General features: G+C 31.6%; 1 protein-coding gene across 4 annotated transcripts in view; it reads left to right on the top strand.

Annotated features, from left to right (window-relative positions):
* LOC123704947 (homeobox protein araucan-like) overlaps positions 1-22,601 on the top strand; it is a 94,676-nt gene that overhangs the window by 34,919 nt on the left and 37,156 nt on the right. For 2 of the 4 annotated variants that reach the window (XM_045653453.1, XM_045653454.1), the window contains exon 1: positions 9,713-9,964. The exons of 1 other annotated variant lie outside the window; for it this stretch is intronic. In XM_045653453.1, coding sequence (XP_045509409.1) covers positions 9,905-9,964 — 60 coding nt within the window. In that variant the 5' untranslated portion in view covers positions 9,713-9,904. Of the gene's footprint in view, positions 1-9,712; positions 9,965-18,238; positions 18,289-22,601 lie in introns of those variants that run through there. One more of the 4 variants, XM_045653455.1, reaches the window with a different exon arrangement.

Here is a 22,601-nt window from a genome sequence, read left to right as displayed (position 1 = left end):
GGTAGCCTATGTTCTGTCTCAGGGTCTAATAGGTAAAGATTGTCTGTGCCAAATTTCATCAAAATCGGTTGAGAGGTACATACATAGTTACATACATACATAATTATAAAGTTTTCCTCTTTATAATATTAGTATAGATGAACACAATGAATTATTATAAAGTTAATTGAATTACAACAAACATTCAAACATATTCAAATGTCAAAATGGTTCACATATTTACATTTTTCGTAGAGAAAGTTTCTGCGCCGCTGGTTTTCAGAAATATAGTCAACGTTCCGACTATTTATTATTAAATATGTCTGTCTGTATAACTGAGTGTATAAAAGTGCTAAATTCGACTAACAAGACAAATTAAAAGGAATAAAAATAACAAATCGCAACTTTGATAGTTTATTGAGTTATCCATATTTTAATAAATAAAGATCTTAGTTTTTATGTTAAAGTGATAGTTTAAACTAAACATCAATCAGACAAACATATACTTAGTATTAATTGTACCTCAGTTCGTTTTAAGGAAATACATTTTAAAAGTCATAAAATTGAAGTAATGCTATTAATCACCTAGTTAAATTCACATGAAATATAGTTCAATTCGTTAACATTTATTGTGAAATGTTGTTTTATTGTTAAATACTTGCATTAACAGAATCTTATTCGATTAAAATGATTAGTACTAAATATTTTATGTATGTACTAAGTAATAAACGTTTCTGTCTTTGATTTCAAGTACCTTGTACTTCATTAGAGGGCGGAGATATAAAAAGAATCGATTGGTTAAAAATAATTCTTCGTAAAACGTAGAAATCGTATGCTATAATATTTTCTTGTTCTTCATGAACATTGGGTTTATTATTTTGAAGAATTAATGAATCTATTATAAAATCTTAAGAAAATATCTAATTAAATGCGTTTGCAAAATAATCATATTATTAGGTAAAGCATTGTTTAGTTATTTATAATAGTGCCTATTCATGCAATTGAAAATTTTAAGTGCACTACTCTATGATATATAAAAGAGCATAGTATAATAGGTCATTGGCCCTACTGTAGAAAGATGTATAAATGTAATCTTATTCTCTGTTTAATAAATATATTATAATTAATCGAACACTTCCATAGGTACTACACACTAAAAATAAAAATTGACTTTAGTCTTTTTCTTTAGTCTAGTCTTTTTCTGCTTGAGTTTCTTGCCGATTCTGCATTCCAATTCGGTGGTAAATGTTAAAAATATGTAATGACGTTTCAAAAGTGCTTCTCGAAGAAGTCTAATTTAATAAATAAATGTTTGAGTTTATTGTTTTCATACTACGTATTAGTACAATTAAAGGTTCAAATTATACTAATGAAATAAATAACTAATTTCAAATAGACAGGTTTGAACTCAAGTGCACAATAATACCTACTCTAATGTCTACGTGATTGCTCTCAGAGTACCTAATACTGTCAAATGGATTAGACAAGAACGAGACAATTCAATATGTACATACATATAAATATATATAAATATGTAGCAGTCCGCCCCAGCTTCGTTCGTGGTATATACGTGTATTTTAGTTTTCTCTCCATAACAACCATCAGCGTAGGTACTTCAAGGAATATTTTAAAAAAGAATTATCGAAATCGGTCCATCACAATCTAATTTAGGTTAGTTATTTCGTAATTAAGAGCTTTTCTGCGATAAATATATTCATAAATACGCGATGTACATTGTACTTACACATTTTAATTCTTTATTTCAAGTTTGGAAACAGCTCTACTGATTTTCAAAAGTAGAGTTACATATTATTACTCTATCCACATCTTACTAGATTTACTTTGTTTAAACGACATATACCTAAGTACCTAAATATTTTTAGTAAAATGTAAGATGTAAATAATATTCCCTGATTTCGACACATTTTGTGAAATCTCTGTTATACTCATTTCCTTACGACATAATTGTATAACTAGGTATCTTCAAACTTAGAAGCATATTACTTAGCAGTTAGCATTCCCAGTCCAGTCTAGCCTCTACATACATAATATATTAAATGTATAAACTCAGGGATAAGGTCATCGCATCAACAACTAGACGTGGCAAGGAAATGACCATGCGGGTTGCCAGGTGTTACATAAATTTCCCATATTATGAATTTTTTATATAAAACAGTGAAGTCCTAAGTCCAAGGCTTCTTTCCCCTGCTATGTTATGTTCATACAGAATACAGATAATGTTAGTAGCAGACTGTCTCTCCATGCTGTATCCATCCATCTATACCAAAATATTTTAATAAGATATCGGCCAATTATTGAAAGATAACGAATTACGATAACGATTTATTCTCACAAAATTTTCCGTTAAAATAGTTAGAATTTTATCCTATACAGAATATTATCATAAGAGTGATCTGTAAAAATAGGTTTGTCAAAAGTTACAATAAGATTTGTGGACAGTTTAAAGAATTTGTGCATTTCCTCTACTATAAAAGAAAGTCTTGGTGTTGACTACATTGATTTGCAGACTTTTAGGTTCAATTATTTAAATCTTAATGGGGACTCTTTAAACTAGCTTCAAATTGCGGCATTTCTCTATATTTAAATGAAAAGAGTACCTAATCTAGATGGCGTCTATTTCCAAGTTTTTTACATTTTCAACTGTGCATTGTTGTGTAAAGGAGTATGAAAATAACAAAACAACGTTTATACTAGCAGGATATGATTTTTAATTAATGACAAAACGTATCTCTATTCCGATTCAGGACTTATTATAAGTTGAGGGTTATAAGCAGTGGTATATGTAACGATAGTAGTAGGTAACTATAGGTACTAGTTATTATTCTGTGATACAGGAAAACATTTTGCTATACGTCCATGGTTTAGCGTCACCTTTTCTTACAAACATACACTACTTAACCTAGTACTTATCCTAGTACTAGCAGTCCGCCCCGGCTTCGCCCGTGGTACATATTTACGTTTTCTCTACATAAGAACCATCCTCGTACTTCAAGGAATATAATAAAAAAAGAATTAACGAAATCGGTTCAGCCGTTCTCAAGTTATGCGCTTACCAACACATTTTGGGATTCATTTTTATATTATAAGATTACGCAGGCAATATAACCTACCTAGTGTTGTAGGTACTTTCATACGAGCGTGAACTAATTTATTCTGCTGCATGCTTGATTCTCAATATGGCATGCTCATTGTTCATTGGTGAATTATGTAGAGCTGAAGTTCTTACAGTGACAGTATGAGGAAGTATCAGTTGCCTTGGACTAGTGAGATAACATCTGAATAATTTAGCTTCACTATTGAAAATGTATATAGCAAGTACATAATATTGGATCTTTAAAATATAAACTAACTCTGGATTGGAATGCAGTATTCAACCTAAATTTGAATGTACAGTTTTATTGTAGTTTAAAATATTTTAATAGCGTCAGTAAAATTAGCAAGATAAACTTTATAGTTTACAATATTCATAGCCTGTTTATTATCTATATGATGATTAAATATGTAGTTACTTTTTTGGCATTTATTAAACTCTTCTGGAATACATTAAGGGACCTTAACCCCGAAGCTTCTTGACATGGTCTTGACTTTCTTCCGTCGACGCCAGTCACACGTCCAACTTTTCCACACAAAAAAACAAATAAGTAAATTTAAAAGCTCATTAAAATTCGTCGTCAGTATTAGTAAACGTATTCTACATTTATGGAAAAACGTTTCCTAAACATGCTTACACGTCAGCGATATTGTATTGTCTCGGCGATTCGTAAAGTGACCTTTACAACACAAGCGTAGCAGCCGACTGCTCCTTATCTGATGCATCGTAAAAATTAATTATGTACACATGTTCATAAATATCTAAGCTGAGCGTTTTCCAACGTCCGTTCACGCAAGCCTTAATGCTTTGTCCACACGGAATTGACGAGGTGAACGCATGAACTGCCCTCGGTGCGTTTCTTATGGTTTCGTATCAGCGACGATCGTTTGGCGCGACTCTTGTGAAACCGTGAATTAGGGTGCTCTTCCACTAGAGATGTGCGAGGATGCGTTGCGAGGGACGCGTTTGTAAAGAACCAATAGATAGTATCGCATCAACCAGAGCTGGGCTGACAGAGGCGAAGTAAATAAAGCGACAAAATTGGTTCTTTAAAAACACATCCCTCGCAACGCAACCTCACATTTCTGGTGTCCTTTTACCGCGAGCGCCAAGTCACCAAGGCCTCACGGTGTAGACACAGCATAATGTTAACACTTGTTTTATAATTAGTTGAGCTAGCCGCCCACGGTACTGTTCGTGTAAAATTGTCATGTTAAATGATTGGTGAAAAATATCTCGAACAAATGTCATAGCACTTGCTGCGAAATTGGAGCGGTGATAAATGATCTTACTTGTGAAGCGGGTCTTTACTATTTAATAATTAATATTATGTGTCGTAATTATAATGTACATGTTTATTTTAATGATGCCACGCAATTTTAATATAATTAGCTAAAAATCTGACTACATTCACAGCGTGTTAACATCAAAACCGCTTTGAAATTGAACGATTTGTTTGACTAGGTATGTATAAATCAATTTGTTCACGCAATTCTTATTGTATTTTCTCAGCGTCAAATCACACATAAATCAACAGATTTTCTTAAGTTCTCTTTAGATAAGAGATAGGTATATCAGCTATTATCTGATAATAATTAGAATTTCTATATTTCATAAAAATATTTTGCATTTACATTTCATTTGCGACGCTTTGATAAACTCCAAGTAACTAGGTACATACATATCTAGAAAATTGATATAAATTAATTTTGGCACCAGCGCAATAAGGAATTGATGGTAAATGTGAGTTTATATGCAAATTCCTCTGGACCGTGAATTTACAAGTAAACACATCTTATAGAAAACGCTTTGCAATAATTCAATTTCATTGCAACAGATGCAAATATCTTTATCAAGCTCAGCACTAAATAACCACTCGTAATGTCTTCCAAACGCCAAGTAGGCGTTTCACACAAAAACTACGAGTTGTCAACCGGCGTATTATTTAATGCTTGTTTTTATTTAACTTCCTGTGGTGAGAGTGAGACGCATGGGCGCTCAGTTAAATTCCAAAAATGCGAAATTAGCTCAAATTGCTTCTTATTAACGATGACAGATGTCTTGGCGCCAGGCGCGCGGTCGTCACCAAGTAATTACCGACCCTATTTTATGAGCGCTAGGTTCATTTTACCGGGGTGCGATCTGGAAATCTCTTGCAGCGAGCGATCGGATGTGTTGATACTAGGGGCTATGGATATGCAATTAGTGACAAAGTTTTTTTTATTGTTTTTCTTTGGAAGTAAGATGTAAAGATATGTTTAGTTAGCGTGGTCGACGGGACGCTTACGTTAATGTTGTGGTCACAGGACGCTTCATTACCGCTGCTTTAGACGTGTCATACATTTCACTGCGCACCTGCTTATTATCGTATTCGATAGTTTTGTTGTTCGCCGATCGATATCCAGTTCAAGGTGATTATGTGCTAAGTTATAAAATTAATAGATGTTTGTTATTATGATAGCAAATGTTTTGATTTATATATTTCCAAAACATTGTATAGGTAATTGTTTCTTCGATCAATAAACATTTTTTTGTGTCTGTCTTATTTTAACAAACCTCACAAAAGTTTAAAAGCTATGTTTAAAAACAATCTTTATAAAAGTAGTTTCTTTCAATTTAAAAAATCTGTGAAATATTTATAAAAAATCCGGATAAGCTTCTAATTAAAAACGTAACTGTTTAATTGGTCTATAAGGCCGGTTGCAGAGCTTCGCCGACCATTAGTGCGTAAGTCAGTCGTGCTTGTCATATATGTTTGGAAATTCATAAAACCGTTCATAGCTAGACCGACCATACCGACGCGTATTTCCATACATATATGACAATCGCGACTGACGTACGCTTAGGTACAGACTGATGGTCGGTGAAGCTCTGCAACCGGCCTAATACTAACAAAACATTCAAAAATCTAAAACCATCTCATAAAACAGTAAACTAAAACAAACATACATACAAGTCCATCCAAATATTTTTGAAGTATTATAATATATATAAATTATTGTCCCTGCATCAACGTGTATGGAACCACAGGGGCGAAGCCGCGGGAGGCCATTATAGAATACGCATATATTTTTATATGCATACAATACGGGACTTAGTTCACTCGATAAACTCATTTTGACCTTTTTGGTCTAGAATGATTTGCGCTAATGTGAATGACTTTCTTTATATTTTTACAAATAATATGATTATAATATTATCTTCTATTAGATTTTGGTGTACCTATAATGATACATCATAGGTCTATTACGATGATGAATATTACAGTGATTTAATAATTTGATATATTTATATCTATGGGTTTCTTAAACCTATCAATCTATATGAAATATTTAAATGTGTACCTACTTAGGTACACTAAATGGTAGTAATAAAATACAGACCCAATACGGCAATACCTACCTAACCTTGTGCACTATTTGTCAGCTATAATACCATAAATAGGTAAATTTATCTAATTAAGAAGAATCCGCCCACTACAACTTTATTAAACTATCTATCTAAATTCTGAATAATTCACATGTCTGAATAAGAACACAGGTCTTCACGAAGCTATTATCATCAACCGTCATATTTGTTTACTTAAACCAATGTTCCTTAACCCTTCCAAAGGTTGGAAAAACAATACTTAATTACCATAGGTATTAATTATATCGAGTTGTCCAATAAGATTTCTAAGTGCACTATATTATTTTTTTATTAATTCACGGCACAAATATCGCGTGAAGAAGCACACCTTCGTGATAACATATGTTTTTTGAAGTTAATTTTCTGCTTATTTTTTAAATAAACCAGTGGCAATGCTATACATACGTTTAATGCATGCACTATGAATATTTTAATTAACCGCTACATCAAGTTATGGCGTTATTACCTTTGGTTTGTTTTTTATTGGAAAGAATAATATACAGTGCAATTATATATTGTTATTGCATAAAGCAAGCGATAGTATAAACAGAACCAATAAAAATTAAAAGCCTGTAAAGGTTTTTCATGATTAAATGAATGCAACGCAAAGGAGCGCAGATCTTGCATTTCAATTAATTTAGAAACTTATACCTAAGTATAATAAATAGGAAATTAATATTAAATTACAATAAATATTTATGCTTAATCAATTATAAAGATAAAGGGTGGGTAGATTAAAAAAATGGGTGTTCTATAAAGTAGATATCTATGTAATATATAGATACCTACCTAAATAACTTTAGTCGCGTTCAAAACTACCAAGAGTTTTCCTTGAATAAAACCATACACATGAACCTACATTTAAATAAACATATGTAATATCACTTTTTATTAATCTTTAGGTACTTATATAGTAACACATGTTATAATTATAATAATTAGCAAATCATTTCCATAACTGGGTAAAGTCATCAGATTATCTAAGAATAACACATTAAATGGACGAAAATATAAGATACGGTTATCGTAACATCTGTACATTAGCAATCTAACACATGTATCGATTGATCGATAAAGACAAACTTGATGAAAACAAGCTGATTTTGGCGAATAAATAATAAATACCTACACATAGAAACAATATTTTTACCTCACAAATAATATTCAAGAAACGACACTCGAAAATTAAATTTCAAATTGGTTTCAAGTGATCTTTCCACGTTTCTAAATAAAAAACAAAGAACCAATTTATTCTTTATAACTGGTGCCGTTCAAGTACCGATGTATGTAATTAAATAAAAAAATAAGTTCCTAAGCAATTATAAGTCAATTACGTATTCAACAGTTAGCCACAAACTAACGAGAGCTTTATCAATACAAAATCTCACATCCTTATTAACGATATACCTACATATGCACATGTATTTTAACAGTGCTCGGTTTTAGTGTAAACCTAATTTACTTCTAATTACAGTGCAACAGGGTACATTATAGCGTGCATAATTATGATGTATTGTTGCATACATTTGTAAATGTTGTATTCAGTGTTTATCACCTATTTTCAAGTGCTGTAATTAAATGCGTATTCAAAATACCACTTTGTAAAATACAAGTTGTTGTAAGGCTGCAATACTTCGCCGGGAGGCCTGCACGCGAAACTTTAGTAATGTTAAAATTACATATTATTTACTTTTGTAAAAACGGTTTTCAAATGCAATGGAATTATTGCTATATTAATATGGAGTGTACATTTTTTCTAGATCATTCCAACAAGCTTATTGTTTTAAAAGAATCTTGTTTAGTCTCGCTGTAAAATGCAAAAATCTCACTGATGTTAAAATTTTATTATAATTTAAAATTTTGCATTTATGGTCTCGCGAAATAAACTATTTAATTTATTATGTGTAAATTTGACACAAAAGCTTGCATGAACATATTTATTTATCGATATAATTTGTTAAATCCATCCATTACACATTTCAAATTTCATTTCCATTTTACAAAAAATAATAATGTTTTATTTATAGGTTTCTATAATACCTACTCATAAAATAACCTATCTATATAATTAGTAGAGAACTAAGTTATCACCAATGGGTATAGTTCTTCCCGTATATTTTTATCTCAACACTTACCTACCCACAAACACAAAATACAACGCGATAATCCGGACAACTTTAAAACACCCCAAAGCCGTGGTACGTTCCTATATTGGCAATATACATTGCAAATAAGTTGAGTTGCGCAATAGGAGCTTTGGATTTTTAGTAAATGATAGAGCGCCATCTACCTGATTCAGCTGGAAACAGTTGATTTCAGAAACAATTGAAAACTGGTAAAATTTACTCAAACGTCCGTCGTACGGAAAATCTTTTTTAACGCGACTCTACGTTTCATAGTTTTTATGTAGAGCTTGTAGAGATTTTGTGAACGTTGAAAGTTGAGGGGTGTGAATGTAATTTTTAATTAAGTTTCATGATTTATTATTAAATAAATTTTAATATGTGCTATTAAATAATAATGTATCTAATAGCCTAATAGGTACATATCAACATATCTACATAACTATATCTTTATTAATTATGAAAATTGAATTAACTGACTCTATTTTATCATAATTCAATTATTAACAATGTTTAAAAAATACTTTTATGTTCAATATGTGCGAAAACACAGTTCACAATAGTCTTAACTAATCCGAAATACAATTTATTACAATAAATATCTAAATCAACTTTTTTTTCAAAATGTAGAGTTCTTATAAAATGAATTAAATTTGTTTATAATACCTACAGAATTTTCTTTTTAAGTGTTTCACTTGTTAAGACAATACGACGCATACATCTGACATGGTGAAAAAACTTGTCCTGAGTCAAGTCATTTTTTTGCCACTACAGATTTGTTTGCTCGTCGAACACTCCACGACTGCGTCGCCGAAAACCCATAAACATCACTCTGACTATACCGCTTTTTTCTTTACCCCCCACCTTGCACGCAGGGAAGGCTGCGAAAGGCGGAGCCAGTGCATGGTGGGGATATCTCAGCCAATCGGCGCGCGTATTTTCTGATGCCACTTCGAAAAGGATAGAAAACTGGTTCCGTGATTGGGCGATACGCGTTCGCTCCGCCTCGTGGGTGGGGCGTAAATAGTTTATTCCTACAGTGGAGGGGCGTTTACGGTCTGACGCGCGCCAGTCTGTGTTGAGAGCTAAACGTGTAAAGGTGTTCGTCGGTCGGACGAATGTGGTCCGTCATGCGAGTGCGAGATTCACCCTGACGCGCGGGGATGGCAGCGCGCAACCCGCCGCGCAAACAAACTGTGATAATATAAATTATTTACCGTATAGACATAGCGTAACCGTCCGTGATAGACTTTGAGAGACAGTGTATTGTGAAGCCGCCCATATGATCGTCCCTATGGCAGCGTACGCTCAGTTTGGCTACTCATATCCGCCCGCCTCGCAGGTTTGTTATTTACCTATATTTACCCCTAATTCAATCATGGTAACAACTTTTCGTCTTAATTATTATTATATAAGTAACTATCAGTAAATAGTCATATGAGTAAAAATAAATATATATTGTTTACTTATTAAATCTTAAGGACTCAACAAGTGTAAAACTTGTACAGAAATAAGGTATAGAGCAAGCTTTAGCTTTTGAGTTTTGTAGCGCATGTAGAGTTCTTATAATTTATTTTTATTGTGACAGTAGGTACCTATGTGTTCAATTTTAAATTTGATAACTATTATAGATGATTAATTATGCAGTTAATTAAATACAATATTACAATTGTAAGTTTAATAATGTCATTTAAAGCATAATGCGTATTTAGTGATAAATTCTACCGACGGACGCGTGGAGGCTTTAAGCATTATCATTATAATTACTAACTTATAATTAATTAATACATACTGGATTTTAATCATTTCACATAGGTATTTTGATTTTAAGCATTATTTTTATAAACTTAAGAACCTAAATGGTTTTAACAATACTTATTATATTATTTGAATTTATATTCTGCAGTCTAAAACTCTACCGTTTATAATAGTGTTGTAGAACAGTTTATTATAGCATTCTTACAATAATATTTATTATAAATACCTAATTATTAATTTATATTGTAACAAAATAGGAGTTTTTAAAAAAAAGTAATGCTATTCTTTATGTTTTACATGATGTCAAATGATCATAAATAATTAATTTGTGTTATAGCAATTATTGGTATTGAGGTCTTATAATTTATGGTTAATTTAAATAAGTAAGTATTAAAAATATTTTGCAATTAAAGTGTGTTCTTGGAAAATTACTTGAACATGTTTTGTTTGAGTATACTTAATATGAAGTGATAAATTGGAATACCTATAGAGAATTTCACTATTATTATTTTATTAATAAGCAAAAGTAGTTCTAATAGAGTTATTAAATAAAATTAAGTAATTTTATTTTATTTAGGTAGTTCTCAATTAATGTGAAGCAGTGATAGTTCTCAATTAATGTGAAGCAGTGATCTATTCTTAAAATACCTAATTAAGGGTATATATAATTATAATACTATAATATATGATGTTACATATGTATTTTGTAAAACTGACATGATTTAAAAGAGCAACTATGGAGTTTCTTGTCGGTTCTTCTCCGTAGTTACCTACTGCTTTCCGAATCGGTGGTAAATGCTAAAAATACGTATCAAAAGTGCTTCTAGAAGAAGTCTAATTTTATAAATAAATGTTTGAGTTTGTCAATATACCTACATAATAGGCAGCGCACGTAGTAAATCTTTAAAGGGGTTTAATATTCATACCTATTATATCTATGTATATAGCTTTTATCAATTATTTAAGACTATTGTCTTACATACTACATATACATATAGATATATTATGCTGGAAATATATTACCTAAAACTAGAAGCAAACCGAATAAAAAGTAAATTATTTTTATTGGAGATATTATAGACTCTAGATATTAAAGAGCATTTATGGAATTATTAAATTAATATTACTTTTATTAATTATTTCTTTTAAAACAATTGAATATTATTACTATGTTATTAAGTATTATAGTAACATATTTAATATTGTGTTTTTATATAGAGCACAACTAACGGCTATTTCCATCTTATAATATGAACTCTAAAAGTATTTACAGATAACAAAACAAAAAAAAAGGTACTTAAAACACATACCTACCTAAGTAGTTAAAATATAAAAATAAATTTATACGCGGAATACAGTAGGTATTAATAAAATTTACTCTACCTACCTATCTTACATTATACTTACAAAAAAGTTAATAAGATTAAGTAAAAATATATATTGATAATTGAAAAAAAATTATAAATATATGAAAAAAAAAAGAAAGTGAAGTCCCATGTCCCCGTAGTGGGGTAAGGGGCAGATGCATTATATGCATACCTACATCTGTTTCACTGATCGATTTTTCTTTAGGGACAAGTAGGTGATCAGCCTTCTGTGTCCTACCAGACCGAGACATTTTTTTTTCTTCGTCTCCACCGGGAATCGAACCCAGGACCCCTCGGTACTACGCTCACGCGTCAACCACTGTACCAAGGAGGCGGTCCAAAATAATGAACTACTTGTAAATTGTGTACTAATAGATACAAATATAATGATATTTATTTATTTAACTTGTTAATTATTTTTAGCTGTTCGTTTGGAACATATTCAATTTATATTTAAAAAAATCTCATTTGATTTGCCTTTATTTATTCAAATCTAATTGGAACATTTACATTGTATAATATGTTTGATATTTTGGAATGGTATCCGTCTTACGCATGGAATATAAGGGCTAAAAAAAATCCGTCTTACGCTTTTTTGATCAGGCCACGTGTCCTGACGCGAGTTTAAGATTTTATACCCAACGCCGCTAAAGAAGTTTTCACTTCAAAAATAATTAAAAGCATGTATAAAATATTAGTATTTTCTATTGATACATTGTGCGTGAAAAATGTCCTGAAATAATCTTAATATATATATAAATCTCGTGTCACAATGTTTGTCCTCAATGGACTCCTACACCACTTAACCGATTATAATAAAATTCGCAGACCATGTGCAGTTCGATCCAACTTGAGAGATAGGATAGTTTAAATCTCAAATCGTTTTAGAGAAAGCGAGCAAAGCCGCGGGCGGTAAGCTAGTTATTTATATAGGTGAATAGTGTCAAAAAAGCTTAGTTATAGTACATTGTGTTTATAATATTAAATATAATATTATCCCATGACATTGACCATTCTTATTATAACTGACCGTATTGATTCTGTGGTTTTCGTAGCAATAGACAACATTATGTTATTTAGCTATACCTGAACATAAAATATTCTGTTTTTGATATAGAATTAAATAGACGAAAGAGAGAGTTTTAACAGATATAAACAAATTATTTTTAACTAGCTTTCCGCCCGCGGCTTCGCCCGCTTTGTCTAAAACCTAATAAACTATACATATACTATCCTTCCTCTTGAATCACTCTATCTAGGTATTAAAAAAAACCGCATCGAAATCCGTTGCATAGTTTTAAAGATTTAAACATACAAAGGGACAAATGGACACAGAAAGCGAATTTGTTTTATACTATGTAGTGAATATACCTATAGGTTACCTTAGTTTCGAACGCATTCTTCGTAATTATTTTATAGATGTTCTTGCATCTTCTTACAACATTCAAATTAAAAGTTAAAACTCATGTAATTTTTTGTATAAACTTTTTCTACTCGTGTGGCATTTTACTTAATTTCAAATGATTTTTTTGACATCATGACTTAGTTTATTTGATTACTATTTTTTCATTATTATATGAAGGAAAATTTATTTTTGGAGCTCTTTAAATAAAAACTCTATAGGTACATTTATTTTTAAAGCTTCAATTATTGTAACATGCATTTCATATACGTCCCTAAGTTAGTGTATGGCATTTCATATTTTTACCACTTATTTATTTATTTGGAAATATAAATTATCAATGTATCTACTAATACAAATAAATTATATCTATAAATAAAAAAAAATAAAAAAAAAAATATTTCTTTTAAACAAGTTTTCATCTTGAGTTGGAGGTAAGTGCCTTTATTTAAGTGATAAATTTCACTTGTGTTAGAAGGTGCTTCTCTTCCATAACAATTAGAAGGCATTAAAATTTAAAAGAAAGCTTAACAAGTGATAACTGCGTTAAAAACAACCGACTTCAAACTTGCACTTGCAAAATTTACAAATACCTACAGACAAAAATGCTCATAAAATAAAAACTACTGGGCCTATCCGAATAAAATTTTTATGGGACCAATTCGACACCATCCCGCATGGAACAAAAAAAGAATCACGTAAATCGGTTCAGAAACCTCGGAGTAATCGGTGTACATACTTAAAAAAAAAAAAAATATACCGGCCGAAGTGATAACCTCCTCCTTTTTTTTGAAGTCGGTTAAAAAATAAGGTAATGTTAACATAAAAATAATGTAAAATTGGTAGAATTAATGTGTCTCTATGTGTGTGTGTGTATGTGTTCGTATGTTTGTGTTTGTGTAATGTAAAAGAATTAAAAATGTGACGTTTTAATTTATTTTGTTTTACATCTTCATTTCACTCCCTATCTACTATTTATCTACATGTTTTTCAAGTTCTTCTGTTTCTGTATAACTATTAAGACATACATTATTAAATACATATTCGTTATACCTAATATATACATAGTTGCAAATATAATGTTTCCCTAAAGAATTACGAAACTCGTCGTCGTCACCCGAGATGCCGCGAACCGTACGATGCTTCTTCGATTTCCAAAACATTATATTTCACAAAATGGCTGCGGGTACAAGTTCAATACAAACCACTCTGTATATCGAATTACTTTATCAGTTATCTGACGTGGCATTTTATCAATCAGGACGCCATCTTGTCGGCTTTGCGCAAAGGGTGTTATTAGAGCACTTAATATGAAATTATCGATAATTATTATTTATCATATACATCCCTACGTTATATACATTTGTTCTAGGATATGTCTATTGACATTTGATATGGAATGATAATATACATACCTATATGTGTAAGCTTTATAAGTTGTAAGTACCTACCTATCTATCTACCATTAAATATGTATATAGGTAAGTATTGCATATGTAGTATGTACGTACTACATATACAATACTTACCTATATAGATATGAACATGTTTATGTGATGTGACTTTATGTGATGAAATTGTTGTTGTAAAAGAAAAATATGAGATATTTGATTATTAAGTACCTGCTATAGGCAGTTTTGGAAAGAAGAATATAAATCAAGTTATTGTAGAACCCTATCCTTCACTTTCGTAGTTTTTGTTTGTTCTAAATAGGTATAATTTCCTTTAAAAAAAAAGAAAAAAAAAAACATTTCTTACTAAGATCCATCTGAAAGGAAAAATTATTTTCGATATAAGAATTAATTAATTTCTTACGCGAGCGCAAATCGCTCTACCACGAAGAATTTACTATCCTGACCTTCTCATAGACTTTATATTATGTTTGTCACGTAACTAAAAAAATGGTATTCCTGATTACCACATACATACTGTATGTACGTGTTTAATATTAATATCATATTCCACGCCTCGTGACGAACAAAAACCTGACCAACACGGTACACAGAGCGTATATGAACAATATTTCTTACTACCTATCTGAATTCCCTTGCAATATTACGATGTCTTGTACGGTGTACACAATGCTGTTCCCAGTACTGATTGGTGATTAAAATATTTTTAATACAATGCATCGTTGGTCCATGTAGACTCGCGTAAGTTGTCAGAGAGTTATGAAGTGAACAACGCATCAAGTAAAAACTACCGAACGGATGCATTTTTTCCAATGTTTTCGATGTTAATTGAATAGTTTGCGCTTTGCGGTTATTATGTGTCTAGACAAAATGCTCTCTGTTAATCTGGATTGGTGTAAAAAGTAATGATTGTGTTTCATAGAAATATAGATAGCGGAGGAATGGAGCCGCTGTATCATTGAAGATTTTGAATCAAAGTTTTACTATATTGTGACTTGTGTAAGTATTCAGTAAGTACCTACCTATATTACTTGTAGCTTGGAGTCGACCATATGCCTATTGGTATGTTTTATTTTTAGTAAGTTATATAGGTATATAATTTTCATAGGGAAGTGCCGTTTCAATTGAGATTAAATTAATTACAGAATTAAAAGTTTCATTGACTTCTAAATATAAACATTAGAAGGAGATTATTCTAAAAATTCTCTTTAGTCAATAATAAGTAGAAAGAAAGTAAAAACCAATCAAATCTACTAATCAATAAAAAGTACTTACAGTAAATTTTATACCTAATTAAATAATTCTTATCATCAATATACTTAGCACGTGAACAAAGAAAAACAATTCAGTAACATAGCAAATAGAAAACCAATATCCGCTACAAAGCCGAAAGCTAAGAACAATTTCACAATACGTTTCATATGAGTATAAACAAGGTAATACCAGTAACAATTTTCCGTCTAATTGAACGAATTAAATTGAGCATTCAATTTGACTCGGCGCAGTTAATAGCGATTATACGATTCAGAAGTAAACGCAAACAAACCCGTAGGATTGGACTAGCATTCCTGGAACCAATGACGCATTAAATTTCACACGCCTCCAATTGCTTGTTACGTTTTGATAAGTTTTTACTGCGTTAACTGCGGGTTGAATCGAGTTCATGTTATGTAACAAAACAACATTGTGTAGTTACCTATATAGTTGGACCTAATCCTACCCTTTTAATCCGTATACGGTATGGAAATAGCCCTAAGCAATAATCTATTTACAATATAGAGTAGGACTTGTAAAGGTGATTATAGAGTTAAAAAAAAACTACTCAATTTTCGTCATATAAATTATCGATCAAGATGCATCGATTAAGACATCTTGACTCAAAAAAATATGAGAACTAATTTTTAAGGGATGCTGTTGAATGACTAATTATGATCGATCGTTGATCAGTTTAAACATTAATTTAAAACTAAATAAGTTGAGAGCCAAGTAAAAAGTAGGTACCTATACGCTGGTATCATCATATTAACGAAAGATAAATAAAATATTTTGCGTCCATAAATGCCGAGTATCTACCTTTAGTGCATCAGACGACCTTATTAGGTTTCTATATTTTTAACAAAAAATATGTCCATTTACTTTGAGTGACGGAATCCGACTGAAATATTAATGGTAAAACACCTCGTCGCTACTTTTTATTTTAAAGTAAACATGTATTGAATTATTTATACATAATACCGTATCTTCTTAGCTGTATGAAAAATGTATTACTTGATATAGTACACTTAATGGCACTTCGGTAGGTATATTGTAAATACCTACGTAGGTAGGTATATTATGAAAGAGGAAAGTCATTGTCGCGCATTGTCTCTTCGAATAACAAAATTAACAGTTAATTTTATTTACAAAACAAAAATACTACGGTGCATAAATTTAATACAAAAGTTGAAAATTTGGGTTAATTACTCTTTATTATAATAAAAAAGTTTCAACAATACTACTCTCATCTTTCGCATAGTTTTTGATCATTGCAGATGTGTTGAAACAAATTAAATTTTCATATAATGCGCTGTCATTTAAAAGGAACGTTTAAATGTCCTTATGGAGTTAATTTAAGCATGTATTTTTATTATTTCACTAACAAGGTAATAGTGCACAGGTGTGGTAATAATATTATAATTTTATACTCGACGATCACGCTACGACATCGCAAAACAACGTAGATATGTAAGTACGACATTAAAGGAGATTTTGCAAACGCACTCTGCGTAAAGTGAGTCCATTTATTTGGAAATCCGGTGGGAGGTCACAAAAGTCCACAATAAAAGCCGGGTCCGGTAGCACAGTTTAATTGAGTCCTCCGACCTCATAATCCGGCATTCCCGCCCCTCCCGCTAAATGTTATTTATAAACCAAACTCGAAACACCCGCCGGCCAGTAGGTAGGTACCTTACCAACAAATAAATTTTAGCCTATTTCATTCCACGGGTCGGCCGCCTGTTACACCGTTCAGCTTACCCACTTTTTAATCAGCTAAAAGTTATTGACTTGAACATGTTTTCTGTAGTAATAGTAATTACTTACATGCTTTTCTTTAACAATTTGCGCGGGTATGTGATTAATTAATGTAACTAACTTACGTGAACTAGCAATTAATGTGTGGATTGATTATTTTCTTGATCACTTCTTTTTTTGCTGATAGTTACATTGTATTATTTTGTAGCTCTTATTATTTTGTGTAGTAAGTATAATGGTAAATAATATTTATCTGAGTTTCCAGTCTTCTACAAAACCCACTTCCTATTGAGTAGATATTACTTATTATTATATTACCTAAGCCGCAAAATAACACAATAGTTTTCTATTCATACATTATTGTTTAAACAAGTTAAACTTACCACACCCATGTAAATGTTCTATTTAAAGTTTCACCTACCAATTTGGTATACTTAATTTCAATTGCTAATTGAAAAAAATTAAATGTGAACGCGTTACGTGCTATATTGTCTTTTTTATTCGTTTACGTCACTAATTATTCATAGTGCATTTATAAGCTTGTTAGCGCAGTTGTCGATTATAATTTAAGATGGAACATGGTTCTCAAATTGCTGTGTTTCGCCTGATTGCGTTTCGTTTAGATTGTGTTCGTCGCGATCGATTACTCGACGCTTTTCCATTTTACTTGTTCGATATGAATGACGTACACGATTATTCGCAGATACAGATTCGAGTAAGTTGATTTTTACGTTTTAATACGTTACATTTTTTCACCATTTTTTTGCAATTATAAACTTGTTTTACGTTGTTGTTAAAGCTGTCAAATTAAATATTTATTCTAATTAAATTATAGCAATTAATATTTAACTCAGAGACATAAAGCATTGATCTTCGACCTCTGTAAACTTCGAATTGAGTGGGCGACACACGTCAAACAAACAAGTTGAGTGGTTCGCACGTCGGAGGATCCATAAATGAAGTATTGAGTATTAACTATTGGGAATTTGGCAATTAGTATTATCGATGCAATACGCCTGCCGATAATTGAATGGAATCGCGTTAAATAACCATTAATTGGTGTTTCGGGCGCGATTGATATTTATCAGCGCGCGATGGCACCCGGGGCGACAGGCGCGTTGCATGCATTGCTAATGTTGTTTGTCGCGTGTCGGTGTGATGGCGGTCGTGTCGCGCGTCATTCACGCACTATAGTCGTGACCATAATGTATCACGGTTTCGTTCTGACCTTTTCGGTGTGAGCAGTGAGATGTATAATGCATGCAATTAGATTGTCGAATTGTTGCAGAAACAGTAGCAGCACTGCTTGTCAAGGTACAGACGTTTCTGTGGTTCAGCCACACATGTTATTGGTTTCTAAACATAGCCTGAAAATCATTTAATGTTTGAACTTTTGACAGAAGTTAAAAAATGGATTTAAAAGAATAATTTATTATATCTAGTGATTAGTATTTTCAACAATACAAACGTTAAGAATCAACACATCTCTTTATTTCATTTAAAATCATCCCATATTTTACGATAATACCGGCCCTTTAAGAATCACGCCAAGTTTCCAAAGGCGGTATGCCAAGCAATCTGAAACGCCTCAAGGAACATTAAGGCCTCAATTCTTCAACTAATTGACATTTAGAAGCTAAACAGTACATATTATGTTAAAAAATATAAAAATAAAAAAATTTGGTGCTGGTAACTTCTGTAACTGCAAAATTGCAAAATTGTAACAGAGTAAACATTTTTATTTTTTTTATTGGTCTATAAAAATATTTATCTAATAATCATTGGTGGTACCTGATAGATATGAAAATCTGATTCTGATGGTTTTAAAATGTTAGTAGGTATGTATTAGAATAAAATCATTTTTGTGCAGAAGAATCAATTGTAGGAAATATCCTACAATTCGTTCTTAATGAATAAATTAAATAGGTACAGTAAGATTAGATATCAAGATGACGTGTTATTATGAGAAAATTTGTGTAATATTTCAATTTTCGATGTGTGACGAAGATTTATTAAAAAATAATATTATTCGTACTAAGAATATAATTCGTGAGACATATCCACTACTAAAAGCCAAATATATATATAAAAACATAATCGGCCAAGCATCTCATCTTCATATCACATTACAATAAGTATTCATAATTGACATGAGAGCCATAATCGTATGTCTTCTTATGTCGTTAGCGGCTACTGTAGATCGCTGCTTACCAAAATTACTTGGCTTTTACCTCGAATCCTCATCTTGAATGAAATCGTGACGTACTAATTCCATCGTATGAGCCCACGATACGTAAGAATTTAATCACTTAATTTTTATTTTATCACTCTCTTGATAAGTTTCCGATTTATAAACACCGGATTGTAAACAATAAATTTTTGCAACAATCTTGATAACTAACGCGAATTTCAATTTTTTTACTATCACTCGTTTCCAAGTAGACATTCACAATTAAAAATAATTTAATATTCATGAACATTTTAATAAATTCCCCATTGTGTAGGTGCGCCTTGAAGAAGTGAACATGAACTTTTTTGGCGCTTACAACAATCGTACGAACATGTTTCATTCATTTACCTTCCCACAAATCGTACTCCGATGCATTATAATTTTCCGACGAAAGTAGTAATTGTTAGGCGTCATTTTGTGGGTAGTCGGTGCACGCATGGAACCCTGCACTAAACCAAACTCCCGTTCGTCAAGCGGCGCACAATAAAAAAGTGAGTTGATACAGACCAATCATTATAATGATTGGTTATCGATTTGAATAGCGTGTTTAAAAGGACCTACGTTTAGAGCGTACGATTACGCAGTTGCCGACGGCTATTCCTAATCTACGGCAACTCACGATATATTATCTTACTCTTATAATTTTCGGAAATTCATATAATAACGTTTGATAACAATCTAATTATTATAACGTCCTATTTAACATATCCCGTTTGTCGACAAACCGGGACAAAATTGTAGTGGAGGGAATGCGTTCGCTAATACAATGGGTATTATAGTTATAATTACGAGCGTCTCTATACCTTTTAGCTCTGCTTTCGAAGTTTAGTGTTCGACGTTTTTTATAGTGTAAAATGGTGCCTGTAATATAACACAGGAGGTAGTCTGTAATTCAATTAAAATAATCTGAAACAGTTGTTTTTTAATCCAGTTGGTTAATTAAGCTTCGTGAATTCGTGGTTTGCATTTATATTCCAATTAAAGTACGTAATATTTAATGTAGTTTGCACAGTAGGTACAATTTTTGTTTGAGTATAAAATTGTTATTCATGATGTTATTGGTTGGTTTTATTGTTGTGTTTTTTGCGTTTCAATTTTATTTCAACCATAGCGTATAATAACTATATAGCCTAAGGTAGGTATTGAATAACGTTCTTAATTGAGTTATAAAACTTACTAGGTACCATTTTTAAATGATTTGACCTATCTTGAACTTCACAGATTTCGAATTAGGTAGGTAAATGAAAAAATGGTGATAAATGAATGGATCATAACATCATAAACAAAAGTTATCCTATTTTTTGAGATTTAAGACACAATGCATTTTTTATAAAACTACCTAACATCAACATGCGAAACAGAGAAGGGTTCCATTAAAAATGCAAGGCAAGCAAAACTACAGTGAATATTGCTTGATATTTTATTTAGACGCGATGGTCAGCCTTCAGTCGAGGCAGTGGACGGGCGGATCTCATCAAATATTGACGGATCGAAGGCCTCCGCCTGGCCATTGGTTGCCTACGTCACTGCCTACGTCACTAGGCGCATTTGTAATGTACCCACACCACGCCCAGACGCAATTACTAAGTTTTGATGCTGAGCTACTTGACTAGACGAATTGATGTGCTCGTAATTACTAGCCCGAGTAGAGTTGATTATTTAATAGACCCCGCTCTAACAAATTATGTATTGTGTGGAGCTCTGCACCATTCTTATTCTTAATACCTACATGGTTGTTTTCCGTTGTTGAAGTTATTAATTATAACCCCTAATTTGTAATCGCAGATCGAAAAACACGCGTAAATGGCAAATGCTAAAAATCAATGTGTTTTTAAATCAATATCGTTTCCTTAATATGTTTATATTATACATACTAGGTACTAGAATAAATAGATTTCTTAGATTTCCTAATTCAATGCTTATTCTGCTTTAACAACGTTACTTATACTGGTTTTTTAAATACATTTAATACAAAATGTTCGATTTATATGGTAAAAATCGTTTCAAAAATGCTAATACGTTATCTATAAAGCAAATTTAAACTGCTATTCAAATATAAAATATGTTGTTTAAATGTATATGTATGTATCTACATATAATAATATAATACCTACATATGCATATTATTACGAGAAAAATGCTAGAAAAATACAAACGTTCATGATATTTTTCCTGCTATAAGTACTAAGTAGGTACTTATTATTAATCTTTATTGCACTTACGTCTTATATCCATAAATAAAGAATATGGTACCTAGTACCTACTACTTATTGTAATAAAGTTTAAATTACAATAACATTCATAATGTATTCGCATCTGTACTTTGTGTAAGATATCATTAGTTTCACTAACAATCAATCAAGGGGCTGTCCATTAATCACGTGAGGCTCAAAAGGGAGGGAGGGGGTCCATCAAAAAATCACGAAGTATCACCAGGGGGAGGGGGGGTAAAGTAATATATCACGTGTATTTATTTTTAGTCAAACGCGTACAACTTTTTCGCATTTCTTTCATTATTTTTTATGTCATTCAAAAACAAACTGCAATCTTTCTGTCTACCTCTGAACGTTTATTATTAGCCTTTAATTTTCTATAATAAAATTAGATGATAGATACTTATACCAGTATTTTTTTTATAAATAAAAAAATAGATTCTTTGCAGGTACGAAAAAATACACGTGATATAGGGGGGAGGGGGGAGGGGTAGTCTTAAACCTCACCACGTATCACCAAGGGGGAGGGGGGGTCAAAAAATGCAAAAAAAAACATCACGTGATTAATGGACGGCCCCAACTCAT

Source organism: Colias croceus, chromosome Z, assembly GCF_905220415.1.
Source record: "Colias croceus chromosome Z, ilColCroc2.1".
In the NCBI taxonomy this organism is placed as follows: Eukaryota; Metazoa; Arthropoda; class Insecta; order Lepidoptera; family Pieridae; genus Colias; species Colias croceus.
This window is presented reverse-complemented; position numbering and strand designations above follow the sequence as displayed.